Source organism: Rhodnius prolixus, unplaced genomic scaffold (assembly GCF_049639745.1).
Source record: "Rhodnius prolixus isolate KJV_2025 unplaced genomic scaffold, Rpr scaffold_4, whole genome shotgun sequence".
Taxonomy (NCBI): Eukaryota; Metazoa; Arthropoda; class Insecta; order Hemiptera; family Reduviidae; genus Rhodnius; species Rhodnius prolixus.
In genome coordinates this window covers 21,679,714-21,704,135 of record NW_027411614.1, presented here as the reverse complement: position 1 = coordinate 21,704,135, position 24,422 = coordinate 21,679,714, and the positions used below count along the sequence as shown (strand labels likewise).

The following is a 24,422-nucleotide window of genomic DNA, read 5'->3' as shown; positions in this document are numbered from 1 at the left end:
TAATACTTTTATTTTTCCAATATTCGGAGGAAGATTTAGGCTGTTTGGAGAATAACTTATGCTTCGAAATGGTATCAATTTTTAGAAAGTTTATCTGTCTTTCTAACCGTGTCATCAGAATCGAATTCGGACTAAAACTTTCTGAGAAATAACATTTTTATTGCAAAAAAGTAATGTTTTTAGAAAAAAGAAAATTAAGTGACGTCACTCAAGAACAGTGGAAAATATGAAGTTGGCCAATACGTCATTGAACTCTACTTTAGATGGAGTATACACACATTAGACCTATGGACATTACTTACTGGTTCACCTTGTATATGTATTTACTCGTACCTTTTTAATGAAGACGAAATTATTGGTTTAAGTCCAACTTTGAATTTAGGAAACATTTTTTGAAAGTTGGTAAGTTAGAAATTTTCACAACAGTCAAGCCAGGGTAAAGTCGCCTAGTTCTGAGCAAAAACCTAAATAGGAAATGCAGTTATTTAAAAAGTTTTTTATTTTTATTAATATTATTGTATTATTTTAATTTTCGCGTTTTGTTATTCTCTGTTTTTATTAAACTGCACGTTCTGTTTCCAATTAAAGAGTTTATTTGAATCATCTTTCAAAGAAACATTATCGTTTGCGCTCCGGGAATCTTGACATGACTTTAATTTTGTCTTAATTGACAATAATTTCCTCTACGCTTTTAATAGTACTGCACTTACAAAGTTCTACTAACTCTTTGTAAGTTGGATTCTAAGCACACTGTAAGCAGTTAAGTCTTCGCTCTATACTGCCAAAAGTTTATTTGTAAAGTACGGTTGTCTAACAACTTATTATTTGAAAATTATTAATTAATTAATAATTATTGTTTTACTGAAATTATGGTTTGAAAAAAAGTAACACATTAACCCCATTATATTGTATTAGCTCCATTTTCAATGAAATTATTTTAATTACATTTACAATTATAAATTATCTATAAAGTAATCACAATTTCGTTAATATGTTAGAATAAAATATAATGAGCTTAAGTAATTGTTTAAAATGAAATTAAATTTATTCTGAAAATAAATTAAGGTGAATAAAGACTAGAGAATTAACGCACGTAACAATAAAAATTAATATAAAACAATATAAGAAAAATGTCAACAATAATAAATGCTATTTCAAAACAAACTTGTAATAAAGATATCTAGAACCAATGTAACTGGGCACTATAAGCTAAGGATACTAGCTTAACAATAAATAAGTAAATATAACATAATCATTAATAATGAATTAATGTTTCAAATGGTCAAGACAGTTCTAACATTAAGTTAGAACACATTACTGTTTAATTATTGATGACTTTTATCATCCTTGACTTTCAGAAAAAACAAAACTATAGATATAATGGAAATTCGACAACAGTAATGTGATATAAACTCATTTTCAGAAAAATATAGTTTTCACATTTTCAACATTTTTCTTTATTTATTAATTAGTTGCATTTTAAAACTGATAAGACTTGTTTTATTTGTCACTTTTTGTTTTATTTTATTTATTTATTTATTTGTTTTAATCAATGTAATAGTTTTGATTAATATTTAAAATCTTCCGTTACTTTTTTTTAAAAAATCCTAAACCATTTTGCCCAGTCTAATTTTTTAAACATTTCAAACCTACAATTGTGAAAAAAAAATAACAAGTGCCCTAATAGCATCCATAAATTGGTAATTAAAAGACATTAAAAAAAAAAAATTCAACAATGAGCTTTAGTAAAGCCAACTTTAAAAAAACAACAAAAGTTTTCCTTTAATTATTTATTGCATTTTTTTTTTATCGCCTTATGTTAAAATTCTTAAAACAAAAACAAAAATTAATTGTTTTGAATAACAGCAGATTAAGTAAACAATAATATTTTCAGAAGTTAGTTACATCCAAAATTATATTTACTTGGTTTAAATAAATTATGTTATTCCAAAATAACCATTAAAATTTTTAAAACTTTTTCATTAATAAAGTGGTACACTTACTCAAACGAACAAGAAAACAATAGCATTCATTATTTTCGCATATTGAGCACTTCGTAATAGTTTTTACCTTCTTTTTAATATCAACTCTGTTTATGTCATGCTACTATCATTCCACAGTTTTGAATGTTGTTTACATTCTATAATATTACCTAATTTAGAATGTTTACGCTTATTTCGTTAAGTACAAAAATAATATGTAATTTTATATCAAAGCAAATGTTCTACTTGTCTTTTGAAAATCTTCATGTTTAAAACAAAAATACACTTTAAAAAGAAATGTTACTAATTTAATTTTTGCAGCCAACGTTCATTACTTTCTAGTCAGTCTTGATTGGGGAAATGGCACGTCTTAACTTAAAATACTGTCAAGTCGATGCTCTTCGATTTTTTGTTTTTAAATGCCCTTTTTTATATTATTTGGTTCAAAACATTTTTATGATCAGCATCTCTTTCTACTCAATCATACAAAAAAATTTCACATCACAACTGCTGCTTTGAACTTATATAAGTGCAGGCATTTATTATTATTATTAAAAGGAAAAAAAATTTCTTCAATTACTTATTGCCAAGAAGCCGTCTGAGGATTTTAGTTTTTAGATTTTTGAGTGAAGTAACTGGCTGATTTGTAAATGTTAGCTCAGTGTGAAGAGAATCAGACTCAGCGGAATGCAGTACATAAGTAGGAATCGAATAATTTGTAAAGAACCGTCAAAAATGAATAAAATTAAGAATTAATGCGCAGTGAATGCAATTAGTGTCCTCTTCATTATTTATATTTTATACAAAACCAATTAAAAAGAATGTTTCATCTACAAATCCATTTGAGACAAATTTATTAAATGAAAAAGACTTGCGTGAAAGAGCTATGCCTTGTTTAAAATATTATTCAAAAATCCATTTAAAGTGCCAATCCGAATAATATTTTTTAATCTAGAAGGATTTGTGGAAGTGAATCGTGACGACATCTTCGTTTGTAATTTCTGCCATTAGTACGAAACCGTCTCCAGTTTATGTATTCTTTAAAATAATCAGTAGGATTCAACAGTTCTTTTGCTTGCACTCTAGAACTAGGAATACACGGTCCAGTGCTTTTCGAAATACCGACTTCTACAAACTTTAAATTCCCTTTACCTGCTTAATAAAAACCATATTGTTATTGATAAATAATCGTCAATTATGCAATCTCAGTTCCAACACAAATATAATTGTGCGTTACCAGTGCCAGCAAATTGTTGATTATTTAATTTTCATCTAAACCATCCAATCTTATAACACCCTTCTTAATTATTTCGAACATTATCTGTACCAAATCTAGAGAAATGTCAATTGCAATTCACGCAGTGTTTTTATCCTCTTCAACTGATAAATCTAAACCACTTACTCCACTATTCCGAAGGTCTATTATTAAATTAAAAATCTGTTTAAAAATGTCCTTTCCAAATCTATTTTTGTTTATACGGTTACATTTGCAGAAACAAGATGGAGAGGGACAGATACAAGATGGAAGGTTACTGCTAATAAAAGAGGAAAGAAAACAAAAATGGTGTCTAAGGAGCCCTGTGGAGAGTACAAAAATAACGGAAAAAATAGCGGAATCATTGCTTCTTATTCCTTAAAGCAAAGGAATGTAAACAGAACTTGAACAGAAGAATTTTCTTTTTGTGCAGAATGTTTAAAAGTGGCAGGAAGAACGTTTAAGAACAAACGCCATTTGCTCCAAACGATACAGAGGGAATGCAGTTCTTACTCTCGCCATAATTCGTTCAAAATAAACATAGCTTAGGATATAAAAAAAAAAAATCTTACAAAACTGATTTTTCCAATTTTGCAAAAGACTATCTATTACAATAATAAATGCTTGGGAATGGATTAACTTAGTGGTTAGCATAAATTGGATTTCAACGCGGAGATCCCAGATTCGAATCCAGTTGCTGGCCCTTGGAAAAGTTTGCCCAATAAAAAAAAATGGTAATACAGTAAATGAGTGGAGTTGCGAGCGTTTTTCAAAAACGTTTAAAATAACTTGAGAAACTTTCAATTAAGCTTACATCACAATAAGAATCTGAACTAAATTTTCATGGTAATACTCAATCCATGGCACTTGCACGTTAAATCAATTTGAGACTCATGAAATTTTTTGAAAATAAACTAGGAAACATCTACAAAATAAACAGTTTTAACTCCACCAAGCAGAAACCATAACACCTAGCTAACTATAACACAGACTTATCTCTAACTCAACGATACTATTTTTATAATTTCTTTTGTTTCGGCTATTGGCAATATTTAGGCAATTATTTGCCATTGTGCAAACAATAAAAATTTAAAAAATTAAAAATGTGCTTTAATTTGTTATGAGACACAATTTTTGATATGACAGTATCGAAGAAATTCTGCTGATCATATAAAATTATTAATATTATTTTCATGATTTAAGGCGCTTCAACATCTGTGATTATTGGCGCCCGGAGCTTTTTTCAGTGCATTGCCGGCCTCTGTACAGTGTTTCTCTCGTTATAGACAAACACTGTCCATCACCGGGACAGTGAGCTGTAAGAAGCTCCTAGGAAGAGAAAATCTAAGGGTCAGCGGCTGGATTCGAACCCGGGATCTCCGCGTGGGAATCCAATGCGCTAACCGCAGAGCTAATCCCTTCCCTCATATAAAATTATTCTACATTTTTTTTTTTAATGCTATATACTTATAACTTACTTACGGCTTTCCCCTCTATTTGGGATTGCCGCCAATTTAAAATAAAACTTTCATAAAAACAATATTTGGCACATTTGGTGGATATGTGTTATCTAGGTTTGATTAGAGCTCTATGCTTGTCTATGCTTCACTACTAGACAGTTTTCTTTCTAATACGAACTTTCTTTCACCACTCTCTTCCTCCTCAAATGATTCCTGCAGTTTTAAAATTTTAGGATTATCCTCAGTATCATCTTCTTCTTCATCTTCTGTAAAACAATGCAAACAAAAGTTAGATGCTTTAACAATTACTAAAAAATAGAAAACAATAAAGAATATAAAATATAACATCCATTTAATTGTTGAAAGAACATACTGTTTGACTACTTCCTAAAATAACAATTACTTTAATCGAAGAATGAACTTAAACCGACGATTTTTATTTAAAAATAAAAATAAATAAATAAAATAAACAAAATCATTGATGTATGTTGGTGTAAACTTTTTTTTAAAAAAAGTTTTTGAAATCTTTAGCCTAATTTTTTTTTTCTTTTTAACCTGTAATTAATAGTTTGATTATTATAGATAAATAGATATTACAATCTACAGTCTAGAACAAATATTTTGTAGATGAAAATGGCCAGCATAAGGGTCTGTGACATCTAATAAATTCTAAAAATGTGAAGGAAAAGTTAATGCAGTAAAATTACTTAAATCATATCAATGAAGTATAAATGAAATGATGGGTACTTGCTGATTTGTGTACCTTTTGGCGTTTAATCAACCCTTATACTTAACTTTTTAAACTGTAAGTTTTTGTTAAGGAGATTAATCACAGAGGATGAAAGGATATCGAGTCAAAAATTGAAGGATTCGATCAAAAGATTGCTGGAACAATGTTTAACAAAAGTATTTTAAAGACTATGTACCTAAAATTAAAATTGAAAACATATTGAAGAATATTGTTTATTAAATGTATTTTAATATTCTTTTTTGTACAAATATTTTTATTTGGTTTTAAATAAAAAGTATTTACATTCTTTTCCTTATTTACAATTTAAAGAGAAAATAATCAGTCTACTGCAGTTTAGTGAATTGCAAGTTCAACATTGCCCACTGCATTATGCCTTTAAAAAGGTTTTGTGCGAAAACAAAATATTAAACTGCCAAATTCAAGTTTGTGCCACATTATCGTTATTTAGATATTATTATTTTCTGAATAAGTAATAATTTTTTTCTTTTTTTTGTTACAGATTACTGAAAAAAACAAATACAACTGTCCGGTTAGGAAAGTTATTTAAGGGTTAATCATCAGAAAAGCAATGTTGAAAAACACCTAACTTTTATAATTTTCTTTTCTTTTCCTATATAGGTGCATTTTCCAAAGTTCAAGTATATTATATATAACTATGTATTCAATTTCAATAGTACAATTTTTATCAACAATCCTCTGGGGCTCCTTTCCACGATAGCAAGTCTTGAACACTACCAATAAACACTAATACAATCAATCAAAACTAACAGTGTAACTTACAGTGGTATGAAGCTGAGTGATTATTGCAATGGACTCAGGCGTTTCCGAGTTCCAGACTTGGATATACTGATTTTATTAATCTTAGAAGTTTCTGACAGCTCACTGAACAGCTGTCTGTACATGAAAACACTAACTACAGACCGGCAGTTCACTGAAAAGGCTCCAGGCGTCTATTAACTAGATAATAGCGGACCTTAAATTTTTACAAATTGGATATGTTTCTTTAAGTCGTATGAAATCATTAGAGCTTTGACGAAAGTTAAATCAAATATGTCTCTATAAAGGATCTCCTTAACAAAAACTTACAGTTTAAAAAGTTAAGTATAAGGGTTGATTAAACGCCAAAAGGTACACAAATCAGCAAGTACCCAACATTTCATTAATACTTCATTGATATGATTTAAGTAATTTTGCTGCATTAACTTTTCCTTCACATTTTTAGAATTTATTAGATGTCACAGACCCTTATGCTGGCCATTTTCATCTACAAAATTAATTGTTCTAGACTGTAGATTGTAATATCTATTTATCTATAATAATCAAACTATTAATTACAGGTTAAAAAGAAAAAAAAAAATTAGGCTAAAGATTTCAAAAACTTTTTTTAAAAAAAAGTTTACACCAACATACATTAATGATTTCATTTTATTTATTTTTAAATAAAAATCGTCGGTTTAAGTTCATTCTTCGATTAAAGTAATTGTTATTTGATGAAGTAGTCAAACGTTTATAATAATAGGTAATAATTATCTGGCTTTATCGCAAATAATATAGTTTTCTTCAATTACATTCCCAATCTAGATGTTCTTCCCACAATGTTGTATATATGTAATATAAAGTAAATAAGATATGCATATTTTTAGGGCAGCTAATTATTCCAGTATTTTACTATAAGTAAAATTAGGGGGACTAAATTAAATTACAATTGAGAAATGAATAATTATTGTTGAATAATCTACTTGTTATTAACTGTGTGTTATTTGTGCTCACGAATATTTCGGTAAGACGAATTCAAGACTGAAATATTGTTTTAAATCCTTCGTGATTCAAATTTAAACAGTGGCTGAACTGACTTTGTCTATTTCTACTTTAACATGCATGTATATGTGACTACTCAGAATAATTCAGAACTCATTTTATCATAATTTTAACAAAAAAATATTATGAATGAACTGGCCAGCATAAGGGTCTGTGACATCTAATAAATTCTAAAAATGTGAAGGAAAAGTTAATGCAGTAAAATTACTTAAATAATGTCAATGAAGTATAAATGAAATGATGGGTACTTGCTGATTTGTGTACCTTTTGGCGTTTAATCAACCCTTATACTTAACTTTTTAAACTGTAAGTTTTTGTTAAGGAGATTTTTGTACCTTTTGGATAGATTTTCCTTTTTGTCTATTTTGCAAAGTTACATATCTGCTTTACAGATTTTTTTAAAATTTGGTATAAGCAATTCTATCATTATAACCTGATAAGGCGTTAAGTCGGAACCGTAACTACTGGAGAGATCTTTTTAAAGAATGATTATAATTGCGGTCCCCAAACCATCCTCAATAACAATTTTTTTGAGAAAGCGTTTTGAATAAAATAGGAAGGTATTTGTACGTAAATAGCAAAATTAAACTGCGATTTCAGTACTTCCTTTTAAGAGGAGCAAGAAAAATAAACTGCGATTACTGTACTTCTCCCTAAAAGGCAAAGATTTTGAATCGAACGACAATTCATTGATGTAAATCGGTTCACTCATTGATAATTTTAACGATTGCAGTACTTCCTGTTGGTAGGCGTAAGAGCATGATGGCACTTCACAGCCACGTAGAGGAGCTTTAATCACTTCTTCGTGCTAAATTTTATCAAAATCGGACTAAGCTTTATAGAAATATTGGTAATAATAGTTTTAGAAAGGGCCTTATTTGGGTAGGGCAAACTCCCCTCCTTATGAGGCATGGCGTCGAGACTTTTAAAGTACAAATCTGTACAAAATTATGATTCGAATGACACTTTATTCAAGAAAATCGGTTCACGTCTCGATAATTTGAAAGATTGTTATACTTCCTCTTAACAATTGTAAGAGCAGATCGTCGCATTAATGGTACATAGGGGAGCCCTAACCCTATCATCCTACCAAATTTTATCAAAATCGGGCCAAGATTTACAGAGAAATTAGAAATAATAATTTTGGAGGGGGCCTTACATAAAGGGGGCTAACTCCTCTCCCATTCGATGTACAGCGTCGAGACCTCCAAAAGGCACATCTACAAAAAATTCCAAATCGAATGACACCTCATTCATGAAAATCGGTTCACGCGTTTAGGCGGTACGCGGTTTACAAAAAAGGTAACAACAACAACAACAACAAGAACAAGACCAACAACAATTTCTGAAAATGCCGTTTTTGCTCATTTTCGGCAACTTTTTTCTCGAAACCTATTAGATCTAGGTTGTTGCAAAAAAATTTCATTTATAAAGGAGGTTTTGTCCTATAATTTAAAGAAAATTTGGGAATTTTATCTTTTATAGAAAAAGAGAAAAAAATTGTCAAAGTTGGGTGTTTTTCAACGTTACACTTTTTCGTGCAGTTTTTGACGATCAACCCTTATACAACTGTCCTACCGGACAGTTTTAATAAGTCTCTCCTACATGAAACGAACATAGTACAGCAAATGTTTTCAGGGCATATTCTATCCTATCAACAAGACATGTTCTCGTGGTGACTGAGAAGATGGCGTAACTATTCCCGAAGGTTAAACAACCATCTTCCCAACACACAATAGACCAGAAGGACTCTACTTTCATCATTGCAATACCTTGACCACCACGAAACCTTTCCTCAACTTGTGAGCCTGGAGACAGAATTCCAGCGGGCTGACTCACGATCCCGTGGTACCATTTGATAGAGAGACTATGTCTTCTATTTAGAGGCCTAGCTAGAATGGTCACTGGCCCAGTCATGGATTCCATGACTTACGGTTTCTCCGCACTCTCCTGGTGTCAGCTTGCACTTACTACACCATTCCAGGTAAGATAGTATGCCGTACGCGTCCCCTATTGGTCGCCTCTTACGACAGGCAGGGGATACCTTGGGACTATTCTTACCCGGCCCCAAACGGTGCCTATCAACAAGACAATACACCGCCGTCTACATCGATTTTCCTTAAGGATAAATAAGTTGGTTTGTTGTAAGCTAAACAGCTATCTGCATATATCCATCCGCCAACCTTTCCAAATCTTAAGCAAGAATGCAAAAGAACTAATGGATCAAAATGCCTCGTGATCTGACTAAGAATCTCGACCAGCTTAATCCTTCTCCAGAGTGCTGAAATAGAGCCAAAAAATAACCTATCTTTCAAAATTCCAGCTAGCATCTCGGATAATACATGTCCATCATTTCGAAACGGTCAGGGATAAACATAGTCTGGCTCCAGGTGACATAAATGGGAAAAAAATCCGCATTGGCTGCACTATTCTCTTTAGGATGATTTAACTCGTTCTCATTGTCACTGGGTCCTCTAATTACATTCGACCAAACCAACCACATTAAAATTAGCATTATTCGGGAGAACCTGTAACCTCGCAAAGGAACTGTCAGAATATCTTCTGCACAGGTGAGTACTTTTCACAATGTTTTGTCGCTCAGCGTTGGGCACTCATCAAAACTCATAGGTTTGAACAGTTATTTGTGAATATTTTCCACGTAAGAGTTTACACCAATGTGGTATAAATTCGCTTAGTTCACTCATTCAACTCAATACTTGAAAAAGGAAGTTTTGTGGCATTGAATTCAGGGCAAGCTTTCTATGGGAGTAAAACAAATGATTCTCTTTTTAAATATTAAAAAATCTTGCTTAAGTTAATATTGTGAAATCAGATACAAACTAGAAATTTTCATAAATGACTCTCAAAGTCTTCGTTTAAAGCAAAAACAAAGTTAATAGTATGGACAGCATTCGTTTGGTTAAGAATTTGAGTAAAACAAAAATCTTCAGCTGAAGCAAGGCAAGGAAATGCTAAAATAATTGTATAAAGAAATAATTTTGGTTAAAATGCTCTCTAAACAAATTCTGTTTTCATGAGAAGTAACATTTCAGTCCCACAAAGTGAATTCTTGGAAGTTGTCATATATTTTTAGCAAATAAATTATTGCAAAAAAAATATTTAAGCATGAATAAAATTTTCTTTTCATCAACAAATAATGGCGCTAATGACCATAGACGTCGATCCGCCGGAAAAAAATCAAATAATTTATTAATAGGGAACACATTAATACCGAAGATATCTCATAAATTTTGGCAATTAAGATCTCTAAGTTGGGCTAATAGTTCCCTTTATTAACGAAAATGTTCTTATCAGTTAGAAATCATGAAATGTATTGCAGAATTTAGTGTTTAGTTACCTAATGGATCTACGCCAGACAGTCTTCTTTCAGGTGAAGGTGAAAATTTTTCTCTCAATTTCGAAAATAAAAATTCTCTTCCTAAAAACAATAATGACTCTCTCAGGTTGTTTAATAGCATTTTAAATAATAAATCACTTGCTTCCATTAATATTTTCTTAAGATGGCACCCTTTTTTAAATCTTAAATATCATTTAAATAAAAGCCCTATAACTAATAAGCTCCATTTATTCAGAATTTCCTTAAAAAGGACTTTTTATTTTTGCACAATCTGAAATTTATGATCTCAAACCTGAAATAAGACTTCTTTTAGAATCCAAATCTTCTCAACCCGCTTTTCTCATTGTCAAGTTTTATTAGCATTAGATTGACGATGGAAACATAAATTATTATTAGCTAAAATACATTAAATAACAAGAAAAGGCATAAGAATGACCGTAGAAATCGATGCACTCGACAAAAAGTAGGGGAGAAAGATATGCCAAATTCGGATATACCTGAAATAGGGTAAGGTCCGTAAAGTTGCCACCAAGATAAAATGACAATAAAAGCAATCACTGCTAAATTGAAGCTCACTCCTAAAGCTGCGCTAATTGCTGGCCAATGAAACATCAAGTATCTGATCCCAGAAAGATGAGCATCTATTTGTAGCTTGGATGAGTACACCTCTATCATTTCGGACTGTAATTCTACATAGACATCGGTAACTGGATACACCTGAAAATAATTTATATTTTAATTGTTTATTTTTTTAATGACTTAATTAATACTAGAAAATATGAAGAAACTAAGGATTTTAGCAGTTAATCTTAATAAAATAAAAATATATTTTAGAAACATTTTGGATATATCACAACTACAAAACCCCATTACGTCATCATAATACATTAAATTTGGAAGCTCTAACAGCTTATTCAAAGAACGTTTTTGGGTTTTCACAAATATTATTTTCTAAATAGTTAACAGAGTCATGTAATTATTAATTTTTTTGAAGTGATGGAAAGCTGAAAAAGGCAATAACCCTTCTGTAACAGTATGAACACTATTTACCATATTTACTAGTGACTGAGAGAACCTAAGAAAAATTTCCTTGATACTCTAATTTTGTGGGTGGGAATAACTCGTTCCCTAAATTGAAATACAGGATGTAAAGAAATTGCATACCTGATCTTCTTCAAAATTTGAAAAGAGTTCAACTTGAAGTATTTGTTTTTCCTCGAGGAGATTCGTCACATAGAAGGGTGACAATGCAAGTACAGTCAACAGGTGAACAAGTGGACTTCTATATCTCAACATTGTTGCTCGACATGAATGCGATATCGTGATTCCCCCTTTGTTAGTTAACTGACCACATACCAAGAACATTCCTGAAAATTATACATTAATCAAGAAAAAGTTCACAATATAAACTAAACGAAGATAACGCTACTTTCGATAGATCTAAATTTTGTACCTAATTCCTTATTTCTTTCTGATTCAGGAACTTCCAATACAAGCGTTATTTTGTAAGGTTGCCCAACCATAAGCAGTTGATTCGATTTCGTGAGTTGTACGTGAGCTCTGGGAAAACTACACACACCTTTATCCATGTCACCATTATTTCTATCGCAAGGTCTAAAAAATGGAAGCAGTTATAAACTTAACCTTCAAAAAGAGGAATTATCTTAACAATTTTTGTAAGAATGATAAGTACTTACGTGAACTGCAAGTTTACAGATTTAATATGTTCTACAGACGGCACATACGTATAATAAAAAACGACATATAAAAAAACAGACACCCAAACAATGGTCACACAAAACAGAAACAAGATTCCCCCCTTTATAAATGTATCAAAAGTATTATTTGCAGTATTAAGCGTCTTTTCCTTAATTAAATCAATTCTACGTCGGAAGAAACCGGGAAAAATCATGGTTTGTTAAAGTTATAAATCCTGGATAAACTGCAAAGTTAGGTTAGACGAGTCTGTTACAAGACCTTCCCTAATAGACTGACACAGGTTACTGATACCACTACTAGGTGGAGTACTGCCATTGCTGCCTATAGTTTCGATAATAGCGTTATGTAAATGCATAGGCTGAAAGGTCAATCTTATTTTAGCCTTACTTCAACATAAACTTTAAATAGATAGCACATGTATTTGTTTATTTTAAAATATAAATTACGGAACTATTCATGGATAAAATTTTAAGTTTCCGACAAATTTGTATTAAATATTAATTGAATTTCTTCAATTTGAATGATAAATTTATTTAAAAAAACAAATATATGCACAGCCTGCCTTCACTTTACTGTAATTTGAGCGGAAATAAGTTTCATATGTTTATTTTAAGTAATTATCTGTTCTAAAAAACTTTAAAATCGGCAGAAAATGAGTTATTGGCATTTGTGGCAAGGTAGCTCATGTTTTTCTTTTAAGCTGTTCCAATGAGTTCCTGAAGGGATTAATAGTAAATCGTCTTTGTTTGCATGAAATAGAACATCTCAACTGCAGGTCTTGATAGTATACACAATTTGTGCAGGTCTTGGCTCAGCACAAATTATGTAGTACTATAATATCAACATTCTTTGGGATTAGCAATAGAATTTGGAAAAAGAGCATAAATTGGAAAAACACCATGAGAAGAAAATGTGTAGAATCGACATTTAAATAAAAAAATTTTTGGTACCAATGAAGACACCAGGCCTAGATGAATAGCATCTAGGTGAACAATTTTAGCCAAACTTCATACCATTTTTAAGGAATACAATTACATTAATTAATTTTTAAATTTTTAAGCGGGTTAATTTTTTCAAGCCGAAACTAGAACGCTTGCTAGCAACGATTTTTAGAAGGACACACTTTATTAATTTTAATTTATAATCTGAAAAAAGTTTCCTCAGAAATAATATAATACTATGGTTGTTCTAAAAAAAACACCACTAGATAGCATGAGTTTCGTCTTTTTTTAATTAAAACTAATTCATTACATCCCTTTGAATTTAATGTTTTTATTTTTAAGGGTCAGTGAAAATAAAGTGTAGTCTAATTAATTAAAAAGTAAAAATTAACTTTGGAGGGTCCGCATTCAATCAAACACTCTTGATGTGCAGCTTCTAAACAATAGAATGTTTACAGATTAAAAAACTGACCATATTAGTGTCAATTAGTTTTAGGAAGCGTGAATAATATTTAAAATTGTTTTAACTTTTTACATTTTTAATTTTAGGTTTGTAGTTTAGATATACATGAAACTGTAGACGAAATAAAACACCTATCAAAATGTTATTTACTGCCTAGAAAAGAAATAACGCCTATCTAACACTCTTCTAGAGTCCATAGCTAGATCCCAGCAGTTATATCCACAGTTAACAGCCGATAGGTTAGATACGAGGTCCGCAAAGCTTAATTGTCGAACTAGTTCGATTCCCGGTGACGGCCTTGGATTTTATTAAAGGGTTTATTTAATTTGTAATAAAGTTTGCTATCCGCCTCCGTCCACAATACCTGATCGGTATTTGGACGTTAAGCATCAGTCTGGAGCTTAAATTAAAAATAAAAAAAGGCGTTACTTAACTTTCTTTACTACCTATTTCCTTATTCGAGAAACCTTGAAATTTGAATATCAGAATATTTTTAAATGCATTAAAAAAATGTTATAAGCATTCAGCCTTTCAGCGAGGATTGTAATGACTTAGTAGAACGTGATATTGCCTTGGTATGTAATATAGTACAGATGAACTTTAGGTGGGTCTGATTGAGCGAATTCATGCAGCAAATCATAAAACAAGAGTTTGAATATCAAGTAACAGATAGTAGCCTCTTGATGTGTCTGTCTTTGGTCCATTTAAACAAAGCTACAACAGAGCCTGCCAAGATTTTATGATTCGGCCTGAAAATGCAGGGAGACCAATAAATATTTATCACATCCCACAGTTAGCCACAATTGCATATAATAGAGCCTTCACAAGGCAAAATGCTGCTTCCGGATTTGAAAAAACTGGTATCTGGCCGTTCAATAGCCAGGTATTCACAGATGTTGACCTGAGACCAGCTACAGTTACTGACAGGCCTGCAGAAGAAGTAGCTTCCAGTGCTGCTCAAACCATTAACAATCAGGAACCTGGCAGCTCATCATGTAATGTCATAAACCTCGGTGATCAAACTTCATCGCAAACATCACCAATTCCAAGCACTCCTAATAATCCTTCGAGCTCTGCAAAGTCTGTAAAAAGCACACTGCCAGAAGATGTTTGTCCTTATCCAAAAGCTGGACCTCGGCAAAAAAGTAACAGGGGAAGACAACCTGGTAAAACAACAATTTTAACAAGCACCCCCGTCAAAAAACAAATTGAAATGGCTGCAGAAGAAAAGAGAAAGAAGGAACAAGCACAAGAAGAAAGACGAAAGAGAAAAAGGGAGAAAACAAATGAGTCTGGAATAGTGGAGAAAAGAAGACCTATTAAAAGAAGGTTGGATGAACTTGAACAAATAACTGATGATGAAGATGTATTTTCACTTCACGATTCTGATTCGGAATGGGCAGAGGAAGAAGAAGATTTAGATAATGTGGCTATTAAAGAAGGTTGTCATGTTGTGGCAAAAATACATGGTGATAAAGCTGGCAGTGCTAGAAATTATGTTTGTGAAGTGGTTAAAGTGAAGAAAAGTTGCTTTGACGTGAAATTTTTGAAGAAACATAGATTTACTTCCCGATTCACTGTTACTCGTGAAGTTGCTTATGTACCAGAAGAGGATATTATTGGTTGTTTACCAAAGGCTCAAGTAGATTCTAGAGCCAGATTCAAAGACATGCTCTATTTCGAGACAGATCTTGCGAGTTATAGCATTTTTGCCTAAATCTTGTTGATATTATGAGGATAATTTTATGCATAATGTTTAGATATAATAATACTTGTATTTACTGAAATAAAGTTTCTTAGAGTTACAAAAAGACTTTTATTGTTATTAAAGTGAACATTGTAGTTCAAAAAGGACCGTCCCATTCCTCCTGCAAGTGTGTCCCATCCCACCCGCAGAGTGGGAGGGATGGGACATTTAGTACTGTAACAAAATATGGTTGTTTACTTGTAAACTTTTTAATATTCATACACTTTGACACAAATTATACCTTCACTAAGGGTAGAATATTAAAATCTGACAATTGTCTGCTTCTTAAATAATACAGATAGCTTTATAAAAAATTGAAAATAAGAAATGTCCCATCCCTCCACATCCTCCCCTACTTAAAAACTGCCAAGGTTTAAAGATTTGGTGCTAATAAGCAAGTCTTGGTATTCTTTAACCAACACTTTTACAGGATAGAAAAAACGGCTTACCTTAAACTTTTTAAATTTCAATGGAAATTTGTATTGTGAAATTCGGTTGATGAACTTTATCCAACCTTAGTACAAAATATAGAATTTGTAATTAAATTGAGTTAGTTCACTTTTTTTACTTATTTTGTTTTTGATAGTTACATTTACATCCAAATTAAAATCTCTTCGTAATCTTTCAGCTGTAGAGAACGTTTGAATTATTGAGGTTCATGGGTGTTTATTGTAATACAGTGGAAATATAGAGCGTAGAATGTATCTGGGAACAAATCTAAATTACTTACTTAGTTTCTATTTCATCTACCTTGGATGTAGAAGTTCCAATTTTTATTCGATCTGTCTCGTGACATCCTTGTGTACCAGGATCGCCACTCATGCCTTGATTGGTGCTTGTTGGGACTCCCGAGTGAATGAGAATAAAGGATGTCTCCAATTTTCGCACAGCCTTCCGGATTTTTCCTTTCATGTTTCCTCTTATCTGTTTTATTTCAGAGATGTAGGAGATTGGAGCACATTCCCTTAGGCTAATGGTGGAAGGTGGAATTGCTTTCTGTAAGCTGTTATACTTGCCTTGAGCACCTTCAGAGTTTTGTAGGTAGTTGTACACTACTACTTCCTGAGATTGCCTGACATCATTAAATTTAAAGCGGAATTTACCCTCTCTATCTGTATGTAGTAGAAAAGATGCAGGACAAAATAAGTGTAAGAATTACAAAAAAAAAGTTTTTCTTTAAAAAGAAATTATCTTTTTAGAAAATTGAGAAAAAATGAAAAATAAGAAAACAGCAAACAATTCTACAATCGATTTTTGTTGATTTTAAACAATAAATGTAACTTAATAATAATAACATGTTTCTGATGATGAATTAATTGAATGATTAATTGAGCCCCTTGATTAGAAACTACAGCATTTTATTCTAGGAATAAATTTACCAATCATTATACTGCCAAACTGACAATTCGTCCACTAACTTGAACGATAATAAAATTAAAAAAAGAGCCAGTACACTCTCTAATTATGGCATTATGGATTAACAAAGAGACCATTAACTTCAATGTTATAAAGATGCCATTTTCTGATAAAGTTTCTCATTATATATTTATGCAATATATCGATTTTTGCGATTAACAGCCATCAAATTTTCAATTTACTCTATGTTGTAGATAAATATCATTTCGCGTGCATTTTTTTTTTGTTTGTTTAACATACATCTTAATATAAATTATGACCAGTGATGTTCGAACAATTGAAATGGCGAAAAAGACTAGTCGCTTTGGATGTATACCAAGCTTTAAGACCAGTATTTCTTATGTGTAAATGCTTTGGTACTTACAATTATTCCCATTCTAAAATAAATAAACTTTTGCTACGTTGTTTCACAATCTTGCTGACCCTTTTTATCACCTTAGCCACTACTTACGCTTTGGAGTTTATTGATTTAGTTGAAGCTGAATGGTACGAGAATTTAGTATACTTTTATATAGAAAAAACCCAGATTACACTGACATATATTTGCTTCATTGTAACTATAAGTATGCATGCTATAAGGCAGGAAAAAATAGGAAAAGAATTACTATCCATCCGAAACATTGACCTTCTCTTGAAAAAGCAAAATTTTAAATTTATTTATTCTACCTTAAACCATCTATGGGTATCAAGCATGCTAGTTACTACTGCTTTACTCACTTGGTTCATAGATTTCTGGTTCTATACAAACAGTGGCTCTTTTTACGCTAAAGTAGAATTACTATCATGCTATTTCCCTTTATTAGTTATTTACAGTTCAATGGCGCAATGGTATAGCATAATTAAAATCTTGGGCGATCATTTTGTACATATTACCATTAGCGCTCTATCAACTCCATGTCCTGATCGGCTGTCGATTCTCGTCAAAGTACATGGAAGATTGTGCACTGTTTCCCGAGCAATCAATGAATTATTCGGACCTTGTTTACTAATCTGGACTTTATTTGCTTTTGTAATGATGACTGAATATTTATTTATTGCTATGAAAGTAGCGTTCCAGCAAACATATAACTACACCGGTGTCTCAGCCTTAATCATCTTTGTATTTGTTAGATTTATGAATATGTGGGTAGTAGTTAGTACTTGTGAACGGACTTCTACAGAGGTACGCACATTAATCACTTTTAATTTGACTAAATTAATATAAGTAATCATAAATAAATTTAATTCATTCTAATTACTAATCGCTTATTTCAGATCACATTAAAACAATAATAAAATTATTGTTTCAGGCTGATGTTTTTACTGCAACAATATGCAACTTGTTAGTTGAAGATAAGACTGGAAGAATCGCTCAGAAAGTAAGTTTGTGCATACCTCATATTCTCTTCTTTTTCTAGCACATAAAACCTGTTTTCAATCAGTTTAGACTGACACTCAGTCAATTTAAGCTGCTTAAAAAAAAAAATAATTCAATGTGTTAAATAACATTTCTAAAATTCAACGAAAAATCGAATTTCTCAACAGAAAAATTAAGAAAAATGAAATACCCTACAGTAACAAAAATATTGGTTTTATTTAAAGTTTTATCACATTGATAAACCCCTCTAATTTTCGATACTAAAAAAAGTGATTCTAATTTGAATTCGCTAAGGTTTAGATTACATATTGATATCGCATTCTATTTGCCACATACCGTATTTCTTTGATTTCTTGTTTTTATTTTTTTCGAAGAGATTTTAGAGAAACTATACATTATGTTTTAGATTGGAATATTTGCTATATTAGCTGTTTTAGAAATGATGCGTCATCTTGAAGGCAATATTAGTATGAAATCAAAACCTATGCGTATTCAAATTAGCATCAAATTTTTGATTATCGAAAATTTAAGATTAGTGGGAACTTTATGATTAACATGACTAAGATTCTTGGTCACTGATCTTCAGTGAGGATTTTGTTCACATTTCCAGTTTTCCTCATTCTTTACTTTGTATTTTCATATTTTAAATATAAACTTATAAATTATAACTTTTAGGTACTGTAAAATGTAAATGCTAAAATAACTCCTGGGGGAAAGCTTGTATTTATAGCTTCTAATATTTTTCAGGAAATGTTCCTTCTACATATCTCGATGAAGAACACTTTGACATTTACAGCCTGCAGATGTTTTAATGTTAATTTCAAGTTAATCCAATCAGTAAGTAAAATTTTCCTATTTGAAATGTATTATACTTTATGAAGTTTATTCCTTTAACTCTACTAACTCCACCGACTGGCAGCATATCAGGTTATTTTCTGCTTGCAAATAAATATTTACAGCGTGCGATAAGACTGTGATTGAGGCAATAAAAAAAAATAATAATCTCTTTGATCAGTGCCAATATCTTACTTCTATTCTTTTAAAAACACTTGTAGTGAAATTTGCTTTATTTACGAGGCCGGCAGCCCACTGAACACCGACCCCAGAATTTTACACAACGTAAAATGAGATAAAAACAAAAAAATTTCCCGATTCTCATTTATGAATAAAAGGTAATTCAATTGTGCAAGTAGGAATTTGGCGTCGTATTGTACTCGTAGTAGCGATTATTATTACTTATACGTATTTCAACCGTGCGGGTGTTTGATCTTTGTAACATTATAATCTGTAACTTGGACAAGTATAAGATCATTATTATAAGAAAATTCACTCATACTAGAATGAATTTATTTCAAAAAAATTGAAATGTTTCCATAAATACACTACACTTTTGCAATTTCCATATAATGTTTATTATTTGTAAAAATATAATTCGAGTGAATTAAATGTCACTGATTTTAACCAACTCTTGGGTCGAACCACATTTTACAAACTGTAATGAACATAACAACCGTGGAAATGATTTTTCAGTTTCTCTTGAAAACTACTAGCTTACTAGAAATCTACAAATAATTTACTTATTTATTTGACAGGAAGGACTATTGATAATTTGAAATGTTGCTATTGAATACTGTATACAATGAAGTTATTGTTTCAGATGATTGGTGCATCGGCCACACTTTTGGTAATATTAATACAGTTTGATATGACACAAAGTGATTTAGCGACAGAAGATCCATTTAATGTTACACTTGCTTCATATTAATATACGATTTGGCTTTCTTTTACTTACTTTGTACATACATAATCACTAACAATTACTAAAATATGGAAGCATAAAATTAATTAAAATATATTCAGCTAAGAAAGAAATGTAATTTTTTATATAGTTTTTCATTAAAATTACGATTAAAACACAATAAATTACTTTTAAGTTACAAAAAAAGTAATGATAAATTATTGATTAAAAAATAAATAAAAAGTTTTCATCTGAATTAAGATTCAAAAGTCTTTTTTATCTCGATAAAACAGAAGAATGATTAATCTGTATACTGCATATTAGCATAATTCATGATGAATTTCTGCATTCCTGACTCCTGGTCAGGAATTCAATGTTTGATATAACCCATCGTCAAATGCTCTGGAAAAATTAATTTATTTAACAAGAATAATAAAATATTTTATTTCCTTTAAATAGAATTTAAAATACCTTTGAATATGTGCTCTTTATTAAGGATAACTTCGTGCCAATTTTTTACTTCTTCAATGTCCAATGATCCACCTAGGTTCTTTGGTATCAGAGAAGGATCTTGAAACTTTTGTAGAGTCTTAAATGGAGGCTTATGCCAATGCAACTGTGAGCACATAACAAACAATTGTTTATTGGCAATTAAAAAATAATATAGCCTCTCAACTTACCTTTTTTTTTATTTCAAATTTTCGAACAGATAAAATACTTTATAAAAAAGAATTGTGTTGGTGGTGGTACTTTTCATTTCCAAATGTTTGTTAAATTAAATTTCATTTTGCGAACCAACAAGTTTTTATAATCGCTTAGATTGCAGACTATGTTAATTAGTTCATTGGTTAAATACTATTATTTTACTTTTTGGAGAAACAGTACACTTTTTGAGAATCATTTTTAAAAAACAAAATTCAAAAATATTAATTTACCTTGTTTATAAATTCCTCTTTCAAAAAAGGTTTTATGGCTGCATAAAATACATTAAACATGAACGGTGCGTTTACAACATGATAAACTTCAAACCTCAAAGGAATGCATTCCTAAAAACATTTTTAATGTTTGATTCTTAACTTACTGCAATGTTCACAAGGATAAATTTCAGGGTCGTATCAAAGCTTTCAACTTCAAAATTTTGTCCCCTCACTTATTTATTGTTCTAGTAGAAAACAATGTTTAAAATTATTTATTAAATAACTTCCACAGCGTAACTAAGTTATTTGCAACACAGGTAACACTAATACTTCATTAAAAATGTATATAGAGTTCCTTTTAGGCGAAGTACCCACCGCAACGTGCCCTACATGCTGGCACAAAGGCGAGGTCTTTGATCTTTTAATCGTCAGAAGAGAGTACTGAGGTTGTACAAGATGGTAAATAATGCACTAAAAGTTCTTTGGGTTTCCAACATTTCTTACAGTTTTACAAACAGTTTATACTATTAAAACTGACCATGTACGAGGGTCGTTTGAAAAGTCCGTGCAAAGTCAGAGAGATAGCACTACTGGCGCGTATCGAGGTTATGTTTAGTTAGTAGCATCTCTTGGAAGAACACACACGAAGTTACAGCCAGATCGGTCTAATTCTTTGTGTTTGGCATTCGTTTGAATCGAGGAAGTCGAGTGATTTTCAAAAAATGGACGAAAAAGAATTTCGTGTGTTGATTAAACACTACTTTATGAAAGGCAAAACGCCTCAGGAGACTAAAGAGAAGCTTGATAAACATTATGGTGACTCTGCACCTTCGATTAGAACAGTTTATAAGTGGTTTCAAAATTTTCGGAGTGGCCATATGGGCACAAGTGACGCTGAACGTTCTGGACGCCCTGTTGAGGTTACTACTCCAGAAATCATTGATAAAATCCATGATATGGTGATGGATGACAGAAGAGTGAAGGTGCGTGAGATTGCTAGTGCTATGGGCATCTCGAATGAACGGGTACATAATATTTTGCATCAACATTTGGACATGACAAAGCTATCCGCAAGATGGGTGCCGCGATTGCTCACGCTTGACCAAAAACGAAATCGTGTGAAGTGTTGCAAGGACGGTTTGCAGCTGTTCCAGAAGAATCCGCAGGACTTTAAGCGTCGTTTCGTCACTGTGGATGAAACATGGATACATCACTACACTCCTGAAACCAAAGGCGAAGACCGTTCCTTCGGCCGGAAAGATTATGGCGACTGTCTTTTGGGATTCGCAAGGAATAATCCTCATTGACTATCTGGAAAAGGGTAAAACTATTACAGGTGCATATTATTCATCGTTATTGGACCGTTTGAAAACCGAGCTGCAAGAAAAACGCCCAAGATTGGCCCACAAAAAAGTCATTTTCCATCACGACAACGCACCAGCTCACACCTCAGCAGTTGTGGTCGCAAAATTAATGGAAATAGGGTTCCAACTCGTTTCACATCCCCCCTATTCTCCAGACTTGGCTCCCTCGGACTACTATTTGTTCCCCAATATGAAGAAATGGCTGGCGGGAAAAAGATTTTATTCAAACGAGGAGGAGCAGAAACGAATGGCTATTTTTCAGACTTGGACAAATCCTATTATTCGGAAGGGATCAACAAACAGCAGCGTTGGACGAAGTGTATAAGTCGTTTTTATTTTTGCACGGACTTTTCAAACGACCCTCGTAGTTCTCATTAAAGCATTCTACTATCAGAACAAGTAAAATTACAAATGATTTACTTTTTCTCGGAAACTTGACTTTTTATTTAGATATAAAACAATCTCACAAACCTGTAAAAATCCCATAAGCACTTTTAGTTTATGAGGTGTGGCCCATTTCATAATTTTCAGTGAGAAATTGGTGCAATCAAATATTAGATTTACTCCACTGTCTTGTATTTCTGGTTCAAGTGATAATGATTCCAAAACGATAGTTGCAGATTGAATTAATGTGTACCAGTTTTCTCGTCTTGGATCTATGTCACCTTCAAGAGTAGAAAATGATAAAAAACTAAAAAGTACGAACGAAATAAATTTGATATACTTTATATAATATTCTCCTCATACCAATTTTGAAAGATATATACACAATTTTTAAATGTAATCTTTACAAAGTAAAATAAAGAGATAAACGTAACCAGAAGTAATTTTCTGACAAAATAAGATGCACATATGTATCAAATATTTAGAGCAGAGAAATTATAGCAATACTTACTTTTATAGTGAGATGGAACAATCAACAAATCCATCTTCTTGTTGACTAGATCGATGATGTAAAAGGGAAATGTGGCAAAACATATAATTTTCAATTTACCTATCACCTCTCATACTCGGGCTGTATCGATTTTTATTGATTGAAAAGATAACTATTCACAAACAATTTCTTCATTAAAAGTGACTTTAAGTGGTTTGATACTCTGGAGAATCTAACCAGATTAGGTAAAACGCTATTAAATGTTGTGTTGTGTTTAGACTAATATTTTTTTTAGATTCGCATGTCTCCAAGATTCTACAATACCCTTTTTCAATCTGAGAGTTTATTTGAAGAAAAGTATATGATTGAAAAAAGGGTGTTAATGCCTTGACTCAATGGTAGGGTGTCACTCTTCATTCTAATAATTCCCATTGAATTTCTCTTCCCAAAAGCTTACACTGCTTACTGTCTGATGATGGAAGACTATCTTTGTAACAACTATCTAGATGTCGGAGAGCATTGGACTGAATGGCTCCGTCCACAATGCAGTTGACACCGTCCCACTCCCTACTCATAACCCAACCTGTCTTTACTCCCCGTGGCCGTTCATGCTGTTCCTCCTCTCTTGCCGACAACTCCTTCCATTTAACTTCATTTCTCGCTTGATTTCAGTTCTCTCTGACCTCTCTTTACCATTCTTGTTGCAAAAGTACTTCTTGCCTCCTACTGGTAAATCCTATTTTATATAAACCTTTAATTAACAATACTGCCCTGAAACGCTACATTTTGCGCAACATTGCAGAACATGTTTTAAAGGTTACGATAATTTGGTTTGTTAGTAAATAGAGTTATTAAATTAGTGCTAAACTTTATAATACAATTTTTTTTACATTTCAAAAATGAATTGTAATATTTAATTCTAAAATAATAGTTTAATTTAAACTTACCAAGTCTCAAAAGTATAATTTTTCTTCCACAATAATCAGTTTTTGGAATAACGTAACCCAGATCCAAGCGAGATATTGTACTAAAGTAAATTGATGGACATTTGATTAAAAATTCATCTGGGTTTTCTTTTTTTGATCTAAAATAATCTTTAATCTAAAAATTGAAAAAGATGAGTATATATTTTTATTTATTCCTCACAGGTAGATTCCTGCGGAAATATCCGATTTCCTTTGGAATCATATGTCTTAGAAATGAAATGAACCTTTCACAGGACTATATCAAGTTCTCAGTTTACTGTACAAGGAATGGACAGC

General features: G+C 31.6%; 3 protein-coding genes across 7 annotated transcripts in view; 1 reads left to right on the top strand and 2 right to left on the bottom strand.

Moving 5' to 3' along the window:
* Positions 1 to 901: 901 nt before the first annotated feature.
* On the bottom strand, positions 902 to 12,668 carry Seipin (lipid droplet biogenesis associated protein seipin). 2 transcript variants are annotated; one of them, XM_074131695.1, is made up of 6 exons: positions 12,322 to 12,668; positions 12,078 to 12,238; positions 11,789 to 11,991; positions 11,122 to 11,341; positions 10,625 to 10,705; positions 902 to 4,963 (listed from the first exon to the last, which is right to left on the bottom strand). In XM_074131695.1, exons 1-6 carry the CDS (start codon positions 12,534 to 12,536, stop codon positions 4,836 to 4,838), a joined length of 1,008 nt encoding a protein of 335 aa, XP_073987796.1. In that variant the 5' UTR covers positions 12,537 to 12,668; the 3' UTR covers positions 902 to 4,835. The 2 variants fall into 2 exon arrangements, with proteins under 2 accessions (XP_073987796.1, XP_073987797.1); XM_074131696.1 differs by lacking the exon at positions 10,625 to 10,705 and having other exon boundaries at positions 12,322 to 12,666.
* A 4,487-nt stretch (positions 12,669 to 17,155) lies between these two features.
* On the top strand, positions 17,156 to 20,050 carry LOC141456072 (uncharacterized). 3 transcript variants are annotated; one of them, XM_074131689.1, is made up of 5 exons: positions 17,157 to 17,396; positions 18,021 to 18,072; positions 18,200 to 18,268; positions 19,015 to 19,104; positions 19,925 to 20,050. In XM_074131689.1, exons 2-5 carry the CDS (start codon positions 18,025 to 18,027, stop codon positions 20,030 to 20,032), a joined length of 315 nt encoding a protein of 104 aa, XP_073987790.1. In that variant the 5' UTR covers positions 17,157 to 17,396; positions 18,021 to 18,024; the 3' UTR covers positions 20,033 to 20,050. The 3 variants fall into 3 exon arrangements, with proteins under 3 accessions (XP_073987789.1, XP_073987790.1, XP_073987791.1); XM_074131688.1 differs by having other exon boundaries at positions 17,156 to 18,072; XM_074131690.1 differs by lacking the exon at positions 18,021 to 18,072.
* The window catches only part of LOC141456073 (clavesin-1-like), a 497,988-nt gene continuing 493,166 nt past the window's right edge, over positions 19,601 to 24,422 (bottom strand). The window contains exons 5-9 of one of the 2 annotated variants that reach the window (XM_074131691.1): positions 24,108 to 24,261; positions 22,758 to 22,951; positions 20,941 to 21,051; positions 20,477 to 20,621; positions 19,612 to 20,407 (exon numbers count right to left, since the gene is read on the bottom strand). In XM_074131691.1, the coding sequence (XP_073987792.1) occupies positions 20,376 to 20,407; positions 20,477 to 20,621; positions 20,941 to 21,051; positions 22,758 to 22,951; positions 24,108 to 24,261 (636 nt within the window). In that variant the 3' untranslated portion in view covers positions 19,612 to 20,375. Of the gene's footprint in view, positions 20,408 to 20,476; positions 20,622 to 20,940; positions 21,052 to 22,757; positions 22,952 to 24,107; positions 24,262 to 24,422 lie in introns of both variants that reach the window. The other variant, XM_074131694.1, reaches the window with a different exon arrangement.